Source organism: Chiloscyllium plagiosum, chromosome 12 (genome assembly GCF_004010195.1).
Source record: "Chiloscyllium plagiosum isolate BGI_BamShark_2017 chromosome 12, ASM401019v2, whole genome shotgun sequence".
NCBI classification, from domain to species: domain Eukaryota; kingdom Metazoa; phylum Chordata; class Chondrichthyes; order Orectolobiformes; family Hemiscylliidae; genus Chiloscyllium; species Chiloscyllium plagiosum.
In genome coordinates, this window is record NC_057721.1 from 80987435 (window position 1) to 81004141 (window position 16707).

Genomic DNA, 16707 nt, shown 5'->3' on the forward strand with positions numbered 1-16707 from the left:
AAGCAGATTCATTATGTCAGCAGTCACCATGGCATCTGAATTATATAGGACTGGAAGAGGCAGTTTAACTGGTCTTGCATTCTTAGCCCTGAAGCCAGCAAAATATATATTCCATCCCTTCTTAAATTTAGCACAATCCATCCGTCCAACTCAACAGTTCTGGCTGCACACACCACTCTGGTTTATTCCAGTATTGTAGAACATGGCTGTTTATTTGATGGGGACGGTGTAGAGGGAGCTTTACTTTGTATCTAGCCCTGTGCTGTCGCTGTACTGGGAGTTTTTTTAAAGTTCAGTTACAGGATGAGATCAGGCCAGCATTTATTGCCCATTCCCTAATTGCCCAGGGGACAGTTAAGAGTCAGTCACATTGCTGTAGGCCTGGAGTCACATGTAGACCAGAGCAGGAAGGGATGACAGATTTCCTTCCCTAAAGGACATTAGTGAACCACTTGGATCTTTCTGACAATGGATTCATGATCATCATTAGACTCTGAATTCCAGATTTTTTTTGCATTTAAATTCCACCATCTGTTGTGTGGGGTTTGAACCCAGTCCCAAGAACATTACCTGGGTCTCTGGATTAACAGCCCAGTGGTAATAACACTAGACCATTGCCAACCCTTAAATGTATTTGATGGAGACAGTGTAGAGGAGCTTTACTTTGCATCTAACCCCGTGTTGTCTCTGTCCTGGGAGTGTTTGATGGGGATAGTGTAGAGGAAGCTTTGCTTTGTATCTAACCCCATGCTATCCCTGTCCTGGGAGTGTTTGAAGGGGACAGTGTAGAGACAGCTTTGCTTTGTTTCTAACCCCGTGCTGTTGCTGTCCTGGGAACTTTACTCTGTGTGTTGGAACTCTTGTGACCCTGTAACTTCCAGGAATGATTTGCTAACTTGAAGCTTTGCTCTAAAGTGCTGTAAACATCTAATAGAGGGAGTGCTAGGAGGGGTAAGAGATGAGGTTCTCCGAGTACGGTTCCTGACAATCGATCCTAAAGTCTTCTGCTCTTCACACCCCTGGTGTGTCACCCTTCTCTATGAAAACATTCTCAGTTCATACTCTGTGGAATCACAATGCTCAATGCTCAGTCTGGAGGATTTGTGCAAATATTACACGCTTGTTAAGGAAGACATAGAGGCCCCTTTTCATCTCATAAAAATGTTAATATGGCAATTAGCCTCAGCATAATGGTTGATGTGCTCACTCCCTGTTGGTTAATGGATCTGGGAACATACATTCATGGATCAGGATACTTTTAGCATGAATAGTTGCCTAAAAAAAATAGATGAGTGATCATAAATTTATTTTACTATGAAAGATGTAATCAACCCTCAGTGAGATAGTGTATTATCCAGGCATTTTATTGTTCAGGGACAGTTTGCAGAAAACGTTTAATATCCTAGTTAAACTCCTCCTGTCGTGAACAGAATTAATTTCAATGTGCATGCAAATACCTTGATTAGAGATAACAGCTTAAAGACCCAATAAGCTCTCCTGAATGTTCCATTTTGAAGAGCTTTGTGTGACTAAATGAACAAGCAGAAAGTTCAATACATTATCTGTTTGGCTTATCTCTCCTCATAGAATCATGTTGGCCATTCAACTTATCGTGTCTACATTGTGTTTTGGAAGAGCTAGTCAGTTAACCCTTCACCTCCTGCTCTTTCGCCAAGCCCTGCAAGTTTTACCTGTGCAAGTATACACCCAAATGCCCTTTTGGCAGTTCCTATTCAACCACGCTGCACCCTTTCAGACAACCTGTTCTGGATCACCACTGTCTGAGAAAGACATTTTCTCCTCATTAACCTCACACTGCTCTTTTCCTGTTGACCTGTGGCTTGGTTTAGTCAAGGGCTTGGTTATGCTGGACGGTTGATTTGTGATGCAGAGTGGGTCCAATTTCTTGCACCAGCTGAGATAGCCATTAAGGACTCTCCTTCTCCCCTTGACTCTCAGATTAAATCACAACCCAGTTGTCTCTCTCTCTCTCTCTCTCTCGAGAGAGAGAGAGAGAGAGCGAGCAGTCCTATGGGACCATGGCAACTTACAATCTGAGACTTTTTTTATTCACTCATGCGATGAGGGCATCACTGGCTCGGCCAGCATTTATTGCCCAGGTTATGGATCAAGCGCAGTCTGAAGTCACATGGTAGACCTACCAGTAAGGACGGCAATTTCCTTCCCTGAAGGGTATTAGTGAATTAGATGGGGTTTTTCCAACAATGGTTTCATGGTCACTATTAGGCTCTTAATTTCAGATTTTTTATTGAATTCAAATTCTAACATCGGTCATGTAAAGATTAAGGCCTAGGTCCCCAGAACAATGACCCGCCCGCCCTGTCCCCCCCCTTAAACATATCGACCCTCCTGCCAATATTACCTCCATCCAAAATTCTCAAGCGTTCCAGCACTAGTCAAAACTCCCCTTAATCTTCTCGAAACATGTGAATCAGAAATACCCCAGTCTCCTGATATTCCCGAAGTTCCTTACTCCTAGTTTCAGTTAAATTCCTCCATATTCCACAACCCAGTTCTCTCTCAGAGAGAGAGAGCGAGCAGTCCTATGGGACCATGGCAACTTACAATCTGAGACTATTTTTTATTCACTCATGCGATGAGGGCATCACTGGCCTCACATTGTGCCACCCTCACATTTAAACATGATCAATTTTGTCAGAACTTTATTTCAATCATGCAGCAACGTTGATGTCTTCCTAAATTTCTCAAAGTCTTTCTGAATTCTCAGATCAAGTACAGCAGGCACAGTTACATAACAATACAATTGGCCACAAGACAGTCTCCTACATCTTAGAGCATTCACTGCCTTCTGCAATGTCTCTGGAAACTTTATTCATTCACTCATGGGATGTGGGAGTCGCTGGCTAGGCTAGTGTTTAATGCACATCTCTATTTGCTTTTGAGAAGGTGGGGATGAGCTGCCTTCTTAAACCGCTGCAGTCCACACAATACCCTTAGGGAGGGAATTCCAGGATTTTGACTGAATGACAGTGAAGGAACGGTGATATATTTCCAAGTCAGGATGGCGAGTGGCTTGGAGGGGAGCTTGCAGGGAGTGGTGTTCCCATGTATCTGCTGCCCTTGTCCTTCGAGATGGAAATGGTTGTGTGTTTGGAAGATGCTGTCTGAGGATGTTTGGTGAATTTCTGCAGTGCATCTTGTAGATGGTCCACACAGCTGCGACTGAGCGTTGGTGATGGAAGGAGTGGACGTTTGTGGATGTGGTACCAATCAAGCGGGCTACTCTGTCCTGGATTGTGTCAGGGATTGCTCTCTCAAATGAGTGCTTTGAGACTTTTAACAAGCATTGAAGAGGGCATATGATGCTGCAGTTTACTGAGCCATCCGAAAGACAGCTCCCCTGACAGTGCAGCTCCCCGTCAGCACTGCACCGAAGTTTGGAGCTCAAGACTTGGAGTGGGAATTGAATCTGAAACTGTGTGACACTGAGAGAAATTGCTACCAAACTAAACCATAGCCAACACACAATGGAGTAACTGTAAAAGTATAGTCATTCCCTTAAAAACCCTACTAAAGAATGTATTTGCATTAGTTAAGGGATGCAGAATTATTTTTATTATTCTGTCATGGGATGTGGGTGTTGCTGGCTGGGTCATTATCTGTAGCCTATCTCTACTTAGCCTTGAGAAGGCGCTAGTGAGCTACCATCCTAAACCAGGGCAGTCCACACGTTGTAGAGACATCCATAGTGCTGTTAGGTAGCTCCAGCATGCTGATACAGAATGAGGAGAGTAGATAGCAGGTACATGATCAGAGATTCAGGGAAGGGAGCCGGGGGAACCTCTAGGCTGGAGGATATGAGACTGAACACTGTGTGGCAATTGAGAAGATGAACGCATCCACCTTTCAGATGAGATTACGTGGCAGCACAGTTGAATAAAATGGACATTTGAGGTTAGGACTGCCTTGTTGAGTCTACACAGACTGGCTGGAATGGTCATTTCAGAGTAACAAAATGCCCCTCACAGTCTCAGGGGTTCACAGTAATCTACTGCCAACAAAGCAAAATTTCAAGTGCAGTCACTATTGTATTGTAAGGAAACCTGGAAACCAATCTGAGCACAACAAGATCCCACAAGCAGTTGCTCTGTTTTCGGCAATGGTGTTCAGCTGTTCGCCCACGACAGCGAGCAGAGCTCCCCTGCTGTTCTTTGAAGCTGTGGCTTGGGTTATTTAACATTCAACCAAGTAGGTCAATGCTTGTTTTCACATCCCACCTGAAAGGTGCTGCTTCCTACATAATGTTTCCTGCAAGGTTTGTGAAGGTTTGTAGCTCAGGTTGAGGTTTAGGGTGTAGGTTTGCTCGCTGAGCTGTAGGTTTGATATCCAGACGTTTCATTACCTGGCGAGGTAACATCATCAGTGGCGACCTCTAAGTGAAGCGAAGCTGTTGTCTCCTGCTTTCTCAATGCAGGAATAACGTTTCCTCAATACTGCACTGACAGACCCAGCCTTGACTATTTGCTCATACCTCCAATGTAATAGTTGAGTCCACAATCTTTTAATTCATGAGATGGTTGTGCTATCACTCAATCCACTGATAGATTCCAGTCTGACTTGGACAGTTCTTTACTTGGCTTTTCTCCTCTGTCAACTCCCAATAGTTACTGAGTTAAGAGGAGGTGGTGGTCTTGTGGTATTGTCACTTGACTAGACGTCCTGAGACTACTGGTAGACTTGGGTCTGAATCTCACCCTGTCACATATGAAATAAGTCAAATTTGGCTTTTGACAAAGAAGCTTGGGAAAGGGCTCCCTGGCACATTGGTAGTGTCCCTACCTTTTAGTCTGGAGACCTGGGTTCAAGTACCAATCTCAGAAGTGCATAATGACATCTTTGAACAGGCCAATTAAAAGTAAAGCTAGGTTATGGGTGACTATCTAATGATTGGGCGGCACGGTGGCACAGTGGTTAGCACTGCTGCCTCACAGCACCAGGGACCCGGCTTCAATTCCCGCCTCAGGCGACTGACTGTGTGGAGTTTGCACATTCTCCCCGTGTCTGCGTGGGTTTCCTCCGGGTGCTCCGGTTTCCTCCCACAGTCCAAAGATGTGCAGGTTAGGTGAATTGGCTATGCTAAATTGCCCGTAGTGTTAGGTGTAGGGGTATGGGTGGGTTGCGCTTCGGCGGGTTGGTGTGGACTTGTTGGGCCGAAGGGCCTGTTTCCACACTGAGGGTAATCTAATCTAAAAAAGATTGTTAAACACCCATCTAGTTCACTAATGCCCTTTAGGGAAGGAAATCTGGCATCCTTACCCTGGTCTGGCCTACCATTCCTGACCCAAAGCAATGTGGATGACTCTTAACTGCCCTCTGAAATGGCCAGTCAATTCAATGGCAGTTAGGGAGGGGTTATAAAAACCCACATCCCATAAAAGAAGAAAACTGAATAGGAAATGACAAATCACACTGTTCCCTTGGCAACCTAATCATCCTGTCAGGCTTGGAATCGATTTAGTAATCTGTGCTGTGTTAGCTGGTAATGTAAAGATGCGTGGCAGCCAATCAGAATACAGCAAGATCCCACAACCAGTAATAGGATCAATGAAGCCATTTTGTGATAGTCTAGTGATAAACAATGGCTTATGTCCCTGGAGGAGAGGACCACAATAGTGGTCAGAGGATCTTTTGCATCCCCTGAGAGGGTAAATGAGGCTTTAATTTAATGTCTCACCTAAAAGGCAATGGATCAGATTTTGTTGTCCGAATAATGGTCATAGAGTTGTACAGCATGGAAACAGACCCTTCAGTCCAACTTGTCCATGCTGACCAGGTATTCCACACTGGGGACTGTAAATTGTTCTTACAATTAATCAAAGGTCAATGGCAGGGGAACGTTCGGGCGAAGGGTAGGTATAAGGTTAAGAAATGACTGAGGATTGCTGGCTGGGATGTTCACTCTGCAACTTCTACGTACCTCACTGTGAAATGCATTCACTGGTGTCAAGCTTCTGTCTTTGAACTCAGTATGCCACACAGCATTAAATTTTGCCATTTCTAACATGATAAAAATTAATTACTACCCAACATCCTCTCTGGCACTGAAAATTAACTTTTGTCATTCTTCTTCCTTCAAGCATCAATCATTCTTGGAGGATCTGGATTTCGTTTCATTTCCCTTTGTCTTCATTTTCTTTACTCTCTGCTGAAATTTCTTTCTCTCAATTTCTACTTCTATGCTTGGTTTGACACAGAATACATCCTCACTAAGTTACATGTCCTTTCCAGTTACTCTGATGTTAATTGCATTATCCTTCAGTCGGGTTGGTTGAGGCTACTTACATCCTCCTGGAGGTTCCAGGGCCCGGATTTCCCGTGCTATTTCATCTTGGATGGGGAGGGGCCCGTCCCTTCATGTGGGGCAGCCTAGAATGAGAGGTCATGGCTTTAGGATAAGTGTGGGGGTGGGTGGGGGGTCATATTTAAAGCAGGCTCACTGTGATTGAGTTTGACCTAAAGCACCTGCAATGAGTCAAACAAACACAGTCCACGTGACTGGGTCCAACTGATCCCTGCTCTGGTATTGGAATTGAAAGCACCTTTCCCCGTGCTGTATCAGCTCATGTCAGAATTCCCAACCGTGTAAATTGAAATGCCAGGAGTTAGCTTTGAAACAGGAGAAGGTCATCACCCGGGAAAGAAGTCTGCAGTTTGAAACAGCATTCACACACACACACACATACCAGCCTGGTTTGGCAGCACTCGATCCATTTGAAATTTGAGATGTGTTTTTTCAGACCAGGGTAGCCAATGTCATATTGGGTTTTTGTTTTGAATTAAATTCCCCAAAGCTATTCTGTGGCCCATTATTTGACATTGTGTCACGGTTTCACAGAGCTTGCGTTTCACTGGTGTTTCTGCTCTACGTTCTGCTTCAGCTAAGTCACTTTCTCTCCACTTTCATTTCACGTGGAATGTTAAATGTTGATTCGGGTGCAGTTGCATCTGTGAGCAAGGCCAGATTACGTTTCTTTTTTCACTCACCTTTTGCTATTTTTGGTTTCATCTCATTCTGTTGCAAAGGGTCCTGCTCCTGCAAACGTAAACCACTGACTGACACATCCCAGCAGACCATATATCCCTCCTCTCTCCCTTCCCCTCTTTGTTGATGCTCTCACTGTTCCTCTGTGTGAGAATCTAGAACTAGGGGACATGGTTTAAAAATAAAGGGCTGCCCATTTAAGAAAGAGATAAGGCAGGATTTCACCTCTTGAAATCAGTGTGGATCATTGAGGATACTCAAAGCTATGTGAAAGGTTGTTTGATCGACACTGGTGTAACTGAGTGATGGAGCTGTCTCCAGACGCTGAATCCCTTCACCTGCTCCTAATGGACAGTGTGGTGGCTCAGTGGTTAGCACTGCTACCTTGCAGTGCCAGGGACCCAGGTTCAATTCCAGCCTCGGGTGACTGCCTATGTGGAGTTTGCACATTCTCCTCGTGTCTGTGTGGGTTTCCTCAGGGTGGTCCTGTTTCCTCCCACTGTCCAAAGATATACAGTTCAGGTGGACTGGCCATGCTAAATTGCCCATAGTGTTCAGGGATGTGTATGTTAGGTGGGTTAACCATTGGAAATGTGGGACTATGGGGTTGGGGTGGTTCTGGATGGGATGCTCATTGAGAGATCAGTGCAAGTTGATGGGCTGAATGGCCTCTTTTTGCACTATTCTACAATCTATTGGGAAGGTGAGCGTGTTGCAGAGTGTTTTCCAGTTGATACAATCCAATCACCCTTTTCTGGCAATGTTAGAAGATAGAGGGATTTCACAGCCAGTCACTACTGATAAAAACATACCAGCCTCAAACACTCAGGGGTCATCCTATTTCTCTCTTTCTTAGCAACTGTCCCTGTGTAATATCTGCCTGCCTGACCCATGCATCAGTGCTTATGCTTCTGGTGTCAATGCTGAGGGAGTGCTACACTGCCAGAGGTGCCATCTTGTGCAATGAGACATTGCATCAAGGTCTCTGTGCCCCACTTGCCCACTTCTTGTTTCCCTGTTCCGAAAGATTTTCTCTCATACTCTTCGATGGAGTTCAGATATTTCCCAAAATACTAGGATGTGATCATTAACCTCCTTTCTGGCCTGTGGAATCTTGTTTTGCAAAAGTTGGCTGTTGCATTTCCAGCCGTACGACATTAACTCATCAACTTAAATCCAAAATGTTTGTTGTTCTCTCTTTCCTTTTTTCCAATTATTCTGCCTTCCTTCTGTGTGCAACAGAAACACAGCAATGTAGAATATAGGAACAGGAGGAAGCCAATTCAGCCCTTTGAGCCTGCTCCACCATTCAGCCAGATTTGGACTGACCCTGTATCTCATTGCTGTACTCCAATGCTTTCCCCATTACCCCTTGATGCCTTTAGTCCCTGGAAATCTATCCCTTCCCTTCTTGAATGTATTCAGTGACTTGGCTTCCCCCCATTTTCTGTGATAGAGAATTCCTCAGTTTCACCACATTCTGAGGTAAGAAATTCCCTTTCCTCTCAGTCTGAAATGGCCTACCATTTATCCTGAGACTGTGGCCCCTTGATCAGGCCAGGGGAACACAACATCCCAGCATCCAGTCTGTCCAGCCCAATCAGAATTGCATACATCTCAGTGAGATTCCCTCTCATCCTTCAAAATTCCAATGAATACAGTAAATACAGTCTCTCTGATATGACAAACCTGCCATCCCAGGAATCAGGGACTTTGGCTGCACCCCCTCTTGTACCAAATAAAACTTTCCTTAGGTAAGGAGACGGAAACTGCACATATGGTCTTTTTGTGAATATCTAAACGAGGAGCAGGCATAGGCCATTCAGCCCCTCAAGCCTGCTTCACTGTTCAATTGGATCTTGGCCGATTGGATTGTAATTTCCAATCCACATTCCAGTATGCTTCGATAACCTATCACCCCCTTTCTTAATCCCTGTCTGCTTTATAAATATTCAAGGACTGTGCGTCCACAGAAACAGGAAAGGTTACCTTGTCGGGAGTTTTCTATAGGCCTCTGAATAGTTCCAGAGATGTGGAGGATAGGATAGTAAAGATGACCCTTGATAGGAGCGAAAGTGACAGGGTAGTTGTAATGGGAGACTTGAACTTTCAAAATATTGACTGGGAACACTATAGTTCAAGTACTTTTCACAGTACGTAGACAGGCCAACAAGGAGCAAGTCCACATTGGATTTGGTACTGGGTAACGAACCTGGCCAGGTGTTAGATTTGGTGGTAGGTGAGCACTTTGGTGATAGTGACCACAATTTGGTGATGTTTACTGTAGTGATAGAAAGGGATAGGTGTATACCACAGGGCAAAAGTTATTGCTGGGAGAAAGGCAATTTTGATGCGATTAGACAAGATTTAGGATGCATAGGATGGGGAAGGAAACTTCAAGGGATAGGCACAATTGAAATGTGGAGCTTATTCAAGGAACAGCTACTGCAGGTCCTTGATAAATGTGCACTGGTCAGGCAGGGAGGAAGTGGTCAAGCGAGGGAGTGGTGGTTTACTAAGGAAGTTGAATCACTTGTCAAGAGGAAGAAGAAGGCTTATGTTAGGATGAGATATGGTGGCTTATTTAGGGTGCTTGAGAAATACAAGTTAGCCAGGAAAGACCTGAAGAGAGAGCTAAGAAGAGCCAGGAGGGGACATGAGAAGTCATTGGCGGAAAGGATCAAGGAAAACCCTAAAGCTTTCTATAGGCATATCAGAAATAAAAGAATGACTCGGGTAAGATTAGGGCCAATCAAGGACAGTAGTGGGATGTTATGTGAGGATATGGGAGAAGTGCGAAATGAATACTTTTTGTCTGTATTCATACTGGAAAAAGACAGTGGTTGAGGAGAATACTGAGATACAGGCTACTAGACTAGATTGGATTGAGGTTCACGAGGAGGAGGTGTTAGCAAGTCTGGAAATTTTATAAGTAGATATGACCCCTGGGCCAGATGGAATTTATCCTAGGATTCTCTGGGACGCCAGGAAGGAGATTGCCAAGCCTTTGGCTTTTTTTAGATTAGATTACTTACAGTGTGGAAACAGGCCCTTCGGCCCAACAAGTCCATACCGCCCCGCCGAAGCGCAACCCACCCATTCCCCTACATTTACCCCTTACCTAACACTACGGGCAATTTAGCATGGCCAATTCACCTGACCTGCACATCTTTGGACTGTGGGAGGAAACCGGAGCACCCAGAGGAAACCCACGCAGACACGGGGAGAATGTGCAAACTCCACACAGTCAGTCGCCTGAGGCGGGAATTGAACCCGGGTCTCTGGCGCTGTGAGGCAGTAGTGCTGACCACTGTGCCACCGTGATCTTTATGTTGTCATTGTCTACAGGAATAGTGCCAGAAGACTGGAGGATAGCAAATATTGTCCTCTCATTCAAGAAAGGGAGTAGAGACAACCCTGGAAATTATAGACCAGTGAGCCTTACTTTGGTTATGGATAAAGTGTTGGAAAGGATTATAAGAGATAGGGTTTATAAATATCTAGAAAGGAATAGGTTGATGAGGAATAGTCAACACGGTTTTTGTGAAGGGTAGGTCATGCCTCACAAACCTTATTGAGTTCTTTGAGAAGGTGACCAAACAGGTGGATGAAGATAAAGTGTATATGGATTTCAGTAACGCATTTGATAAGGTTCCCCATGATAGACTATTGCACAAAATATGGAGGCATGGGATTGAGGGGATTTAGAAGTTTGGATCAGAAATTGGCTAGCTGAAAGAAAACAGAGGGTGGTGGTCGATGGGCAACATTCATCTGGAGTTCAGTTACTAGTGGTGTACCACAGGATCTGTTCTGGGTCCACTGTTGATTGTCATTTTTATAAAAGGATGAGGACATAGAAGGATGTATTAGTAAATTTGCAGATGACACTCAGGTCGGTAGAGCTGTGGATAGTGCCGAAGGATGTTGTAGATTACAAAGGGACATAGATAAGCTGCAGAGCTGTGCTGAGAGGTGGCAAATGAAGTTTAATGTGGAAAGGTGTTAGGTGATTCACTTTGGAAGGAGTAACAGGAATTCAGAGTACTGGGCTAATGGTAAGATTCTTGGTAGTGTAGATGAGGAGAGAGATCTCGGTGTCTAGGTACATAGATCCTTGAAAGTTGCCACCCAGGTTGATAGGGTTGTTAAGAAGGCATACGGTGTGTTAACTTTTATTCTTAAGAGGGACTGGGTTTCAGAACCATGAGGTCATACTGCAGCTGGACAAAACTCTGGTGCAGCCGCACTTGGAGTATTGCGTACAGTTCTTGTCATCGCATTGTAGGAAGGATGTGGAAGCTTTGGAAAGAGTTCAGATGAAATTTACTAGGATATTGCCTGGTATGGAGGGAAGGTCCTATGGGGAAAGGCTGTTTTTGTTAGAGAGAAGAAGGTTGAGAGATGACTTAATTGAGAGATATACGATAATCAGAGGGTTAGATAGGGTGGACAGTGAGATCCTTTTTCCTTGGATGGAGATGGCTAGCACGAGGGGACATAGTTTTAAATTGAGGGGTGATAGATATAGGACAGATATCAGAGGTAGTTTCTTTACTCAGAGAGTAGTAGGGGCATGTAACGGCCTGCCTGCAACAGGAGTAGACTCGCAAACTTTAAGTGTATTTAAATGGTCATTGAATAAATATATGGACGAGAATAGAATAGTGTACGTTAGAAGGGCTTCAGATTGGTTCTGCAGGTCCAATTGAGGGCCAAAGGGCATTGGATAGGCATATGGAGGATAGTGGGCTAGTGTAGGTTAGGTGGGCTTGGATCGGCGCAACATCGAGGGCCGAAGGGTCTGTACTGCGCTGTAATGTTCTATGTTCTATGTTCTACATCCTTTCCAGCGTGACAATTCAAAAAGACTCATGATCCTCTGAGACAAGAAATTTCACCTGTTTTAACTTACTATTTCTCTCTTTCTGTCAATCCCTGGCCTCAATTTAAATAATGGGTTGGTTTTGAGCTGACAGACAGTGAACTGCGTTGGTAACTGTATAAAAGAGGCCCTCGTAAATGTCTTTTTCTTCAAGGAGAATTGGGATTTTGCTGCTAATCATGTCTCACACCGTGGGTGTGTTCAGACTTTCAATGACTTTCCATCGGCTGCAAAACAGTCATTGCAGTCGCAATGGGCAAAAGTGAGGGCTGCAGATGCTGGAGATTACAGTGAAGACTGTGGTGCTGGAAAAGCACAGCAGGTCAGGCAGCATCCCAGGAGCAGGAGAATTGATGTTTCCGGCAAAAGCCATTCATAAGGAATGATTCAGTCACAATCTCTACCCCTTGCCCTGTTGTTGTCCTGTTCTGTATCTGTAAGAAGATATCATTTCTACTGTACAGTTCTCTCATGTAGTGGGCAGGTGTGATGGATAGAGTGCTAGGATCACACATCCACAGGACACTTCTGATTACTCAGAGCTGTCGAGTTCTGAAGCTGTTCATGCAGTCATTGAACACGGAGAATTGCATCTTCCATCTTCTTGGCCCTGACCCCTCCATCCTGACCCTCACTTGCACCTTTACTCTTTGATTCCTTTGAGTTGCTCCTGGGCATCTTGAAGAGCTGAAGAAGTTTAAAGCTTTGTTTAATTTGGAAGCTGGGTGAATGGATACAAACTCGAACCAGCTGGGTCCAAGTTTGCCTTATCGTAGGAAGGCAGTTCGCACTCTGTCCTTTCACAGAGTGACTCAGTTCGCCCCACTCCCTCAAGTTCTTTCCTTACTGGCCTGTCAGCATTCTCGCCCTGAAAATCACACTGAAACTCTTTCTCCATCTTTTCGGGCAGTGTATTCCAGATCACTGACGACTCACAGCGTAAACTCATCCCTCAAACCTATATCAATCACCTTAACTTTCTGGTTACTGATCCTTCCATCACTTGAATCCATTACTAATCCATCAATGCACTTTTTAGTTTGACCACCTCTTTTAAATCTCCCCTTTGCTTTCTCTCTTCTAAAGAGAGCATTCCCAGTCTCTGTGCGGAACTGAAAACCCCTCACCTCACCTCACCTCTGGGCACACTGCTGTCAATCTGCTCTGCACTCTCTACAAATGAAGTGTGCAGAGGATTTTGCACAAAACTCTATCTTGGATGGGATGATTGTTTTATAAAGGTTGACCTGGGTCCTGCCTGTATACCTGAGAATCCTGTCTGCTGTTTTGTTTCAGTGTGAGGTGTTGCTGTGATGATTTCTCACCAGCCTGACCTGCCTCTGTTTTCAGGTTCAATGGTAAATGGATGGGGTTCCGCCTCTGAGGAGGAGCGCAATATGTCTAGCCGGCGATCTAGCGCTGCCAGCTCCTCCTCCAACTCCATCTTCACTGACGGCGACTTTACCCAGGCTCTGGCCACTGCGGCAGACAGGGCTGGCTTCAAGATGGAGGGCACCAGCTTAATGAGGACAGGTTTGTACCCAACGCTGCCTTCTTGCTAAGAGAAGACTCAGCACACTTTGGCAAGGCTTTACTGTGGCCTCTTTCTCTCTCTCTTTTTCTCTCTCTGTCTCCCTCCTCTCTTGAATTCCGAACTGGGACTTGCACTAGAACTCACTCTCGAGTCAATTTTAAGAAGCATGGCTTGGCAATCTGGCAGTGGGCTTTGATTGTCTCTATCCCACCTCTCACTCTGGTCAACTCTCATGCCAACTCTCTCAAGGATAATTGCTTACCTCTTTGTTCCATGTTACGTTGACCTTTGCTATTGGTTGTGCCCAGGGCATTGTGCCTGGTTGATTTTGTATCCTCACAGCTTCCTTACTCTCAGGTGATGCTAAGTCTTAATGTGGACCTAGCTCCTCAGCAAATCCACATGGTGAGCAACAGGGAGATGTTTGACCGTGAGGATCCAATCGTCACCCGTTCTGTGCAATCAACACATGCTTGCTTTCGGTTGGAGTGCACAAATAGTGTTTGAGTGCTGGAACCAACCCCTCCCCCTTGACCCACTCCTTCTCCTCCCTTGGATGTCAAAACTAATTGGTGCACCTTTTGACTGCCCTCACTCCCTCATCTCACTCCGATTCAACATGACTCAATGTACGTTGAGAACCAAAAAGTGTGGTGCTGGAAAAGCACAGCCGGTCAGGCAGCACCCGAGGAGCAAGAGAGTCGATGTTTCGGGCATAAGCTCTTGAGCTTATGTTCGAAACGACGACTCTCCTGCTCCTCGGATGCTGCCTGACCGGCTGTGCTTTTCCAGCACCACACTTTTTGACTCTGATCTACAGCATCTGCAGTCCTCACTTTCTTGTAGGTTGAGATGCCCACACCAGATCACTCATTTAAGGCTCAGAGCAAAATTCTGTGGATGCTGTAAATCTGAAACAACCACGGAGAATTGCTGGAGAAACTCAGCAGATCTAGCAGCATTTGTGGTGAGAGAAAGCAAGATTATCTCTTCAGTAGAAGAGTTGTATTGGATTCAAAACATTAGCTCTGTTTCTCTCTCCACAGGTGCTGCCAGACCTGCTGAGCTTCTCCAGTGTTTGTCACGCAATAGAGGTTCTGGCTGCAGTTCTCAAATCATTGAGCAGGACAGCTCTCTCTGCTTTCCCCTCAGTACATTGCATTTATATGGCACCTTTTAACATTTTAAGACATCACAAGGCACTTCACGGGAGCATGATCAGACAGAATTTGAGACTGAGGTATGTCAGATTTTAGGACAGGTATCTCAAAGCTTGGTTAAAGAGCAAATCTTGATCAAGAGATGCTAAGGAGTGTCTGACAGAAGGAGAGGGAGGTAGAGAGATGGAGATTGAATTCCAGGGCTTAAAGCCCAGGCAGCTTAAAGCATAGCCTCCAAAGCTGAACCGCAATGAGTGCAGGGATTTCAAGATGCCGATGATTGGTGAAGCACAGTGATGTGAGAGAGTTGCAGGGCTACAGGCTAAGGATCCTGGCGGTCTGAAAAGTTTTCAGACATCCTGAATTATTGCCTTTGCTTCCCCACCATGACCCCACCCATAACCACGTCCTACCATTCATCTCTGTTGGACTGCTCTTCCCAGCAATGTATTTGATGTTGTCTCCAGGGGAGCATGGCAAAAGTAGCTGAAATGCTCCCTCCCGGGCAACATCCTGATGAATCTCCTCCGTGACCCCTCCAGTGCAATCATCCTTCCTATAATGTGGTGGTTAGAATCCCACACAGTACTCCAGCTGTGGCCTCACCAAAGTTCTGTATAGCTTCAACATAACCTCCCTGCTCTTAGAATCTATATCTCAACTGATTAAGGCAAATTTCACATATGCCTTATTAAAACACCTATTAACCTGCTCTGCTACCTTCAGTCATACTGGACTTAAAGCATTAACCCTGTTCCTTTCTCTACTGTCAGAAGTCAGATTACACCAGGTTATAGTCCAGTAGGTTTATCTGAAATCATTGGCTGAAGGGGCAATACTCCGAAAGCTTGCGATTTCCATTAAACCTGTTGGACTCCAGCTGGTGTCATGTGACTTCTGACCTTGTCCACCCTAGTCCAACACCAGCACTTCCACATCATGGCTACGGATACTGTTAGACCTGCTGAGTTTCTCCAGCAATTCATGTTTCTCTTTCAGGTCTCCAGTATTTTGTTTTGGTTTGGTTAATTGACAGGACCAATCTGTGAAGAAAGGAAAGCGTCAGAAACAATCGCTGTAGATTAGGCCAGTCCTGACTCTCCTTTATGAGCGATGGCAAGCTCTTTATTTCAAGTGATTCTATTTGAGGCCACACGAGTTTAAGCTCAACAAGAGAGGAATTGAAATTGAAGATGAAATACCTGACAGTTCTGAGAGCCACTTAGTTCATTGATCCACTAGAGACCGGTGCAATTACAGAGTACTTCAGAGATGCTTTGGCTTCATGCTTGATGGCTTGTTGAGAAATTTACTTTGAGTATCACGTCCACTTGGATGTACACTTTGTGCCTTCAGTGTCTCTGATTCCGATGACCCTTAATGTCGAACTGTCCTGATTACGCTTCTCTTCACACTGTTGTTGGTCCTATCGCCAGTGACCCTGCAACTGTCTCTCTTTCTCTTTCTCTACATCTCTTTCTTCACCGTGAAGATTCCCGGGTTGTATCTGAACCCCGTTGTCATCAATGAACATTTCGCTCAACTCTATCCAGGCTCCTGTTTCCCAGGTGGGACACAGTCTGAGGGTGTCACTGTATTATCTGCTGATGCACTGACGATATAAACACATACTTTCTTTCTATCTGGATAACCTCCCTCACATAAAAACCCCAAATGCCTCCATAATTAACAATAGGAAAGCTACGGACTATTCTGATTAATGTCGCATTGCTGAAAATCGAAAATCCTCGGATTGGATCTATCGAGTACCGATTCAGACGTGGGTGTCCGGTTCACGGGGTGTGTGAATTTGAAAGGTCTGAGGGGAACTTTTGATGTTCAAAAGCTTCTGCTTTGGAGGGTGAGAACCATTTTCTGATTCTGAGTCAAACAGGGTGTGGAATGCTGACATGATTATTGCCTTTCACCAACGGATTTCCATCGACAATGGAGATGTGCTGGGAGTAGATCTATCCCCCATCATCGCTATCACTTCAATTACCTACGCTCCAATCATCTATCTCCCCCATTACCTAATCCTAGCCATCACCTATCCGCCCATCACCCACCCTCTTCACCACCCTCCGTCACCCATCCCCCCAAA

At 45.1% G+C, this 16707-nt stretch overlaps 1 protein-coding gene across 1 annotated transcript in view; it reads left to right on the forward strand.

Moving 5' to 3' along the window:
* The window catches only part of robo2 (roundabout, axon guidance receptor, homolog 2 (Drosophila)), a 977511-nt gene that overhangs the window by 942303 nt on the left and 18501 nt on the right, over window positions 1-16707 (forward strand). Inside the window, exons 27-29 of the mRNA XM_043700204.1 lie at window positions 4556-4609; window positions 10457-10462; window positions 13257-13442. Of these exons, the coding sequence (XP_043556139.1) occupies window positions 4556-4609; window positions 10457-10462; window positions 13257-13442 (246 nt within the window). The remainder of the gene's footprint in view (window positions 1-4555; window positions 4610-10456; window positions 10463-13256; window positions 13443-16707) is intronic.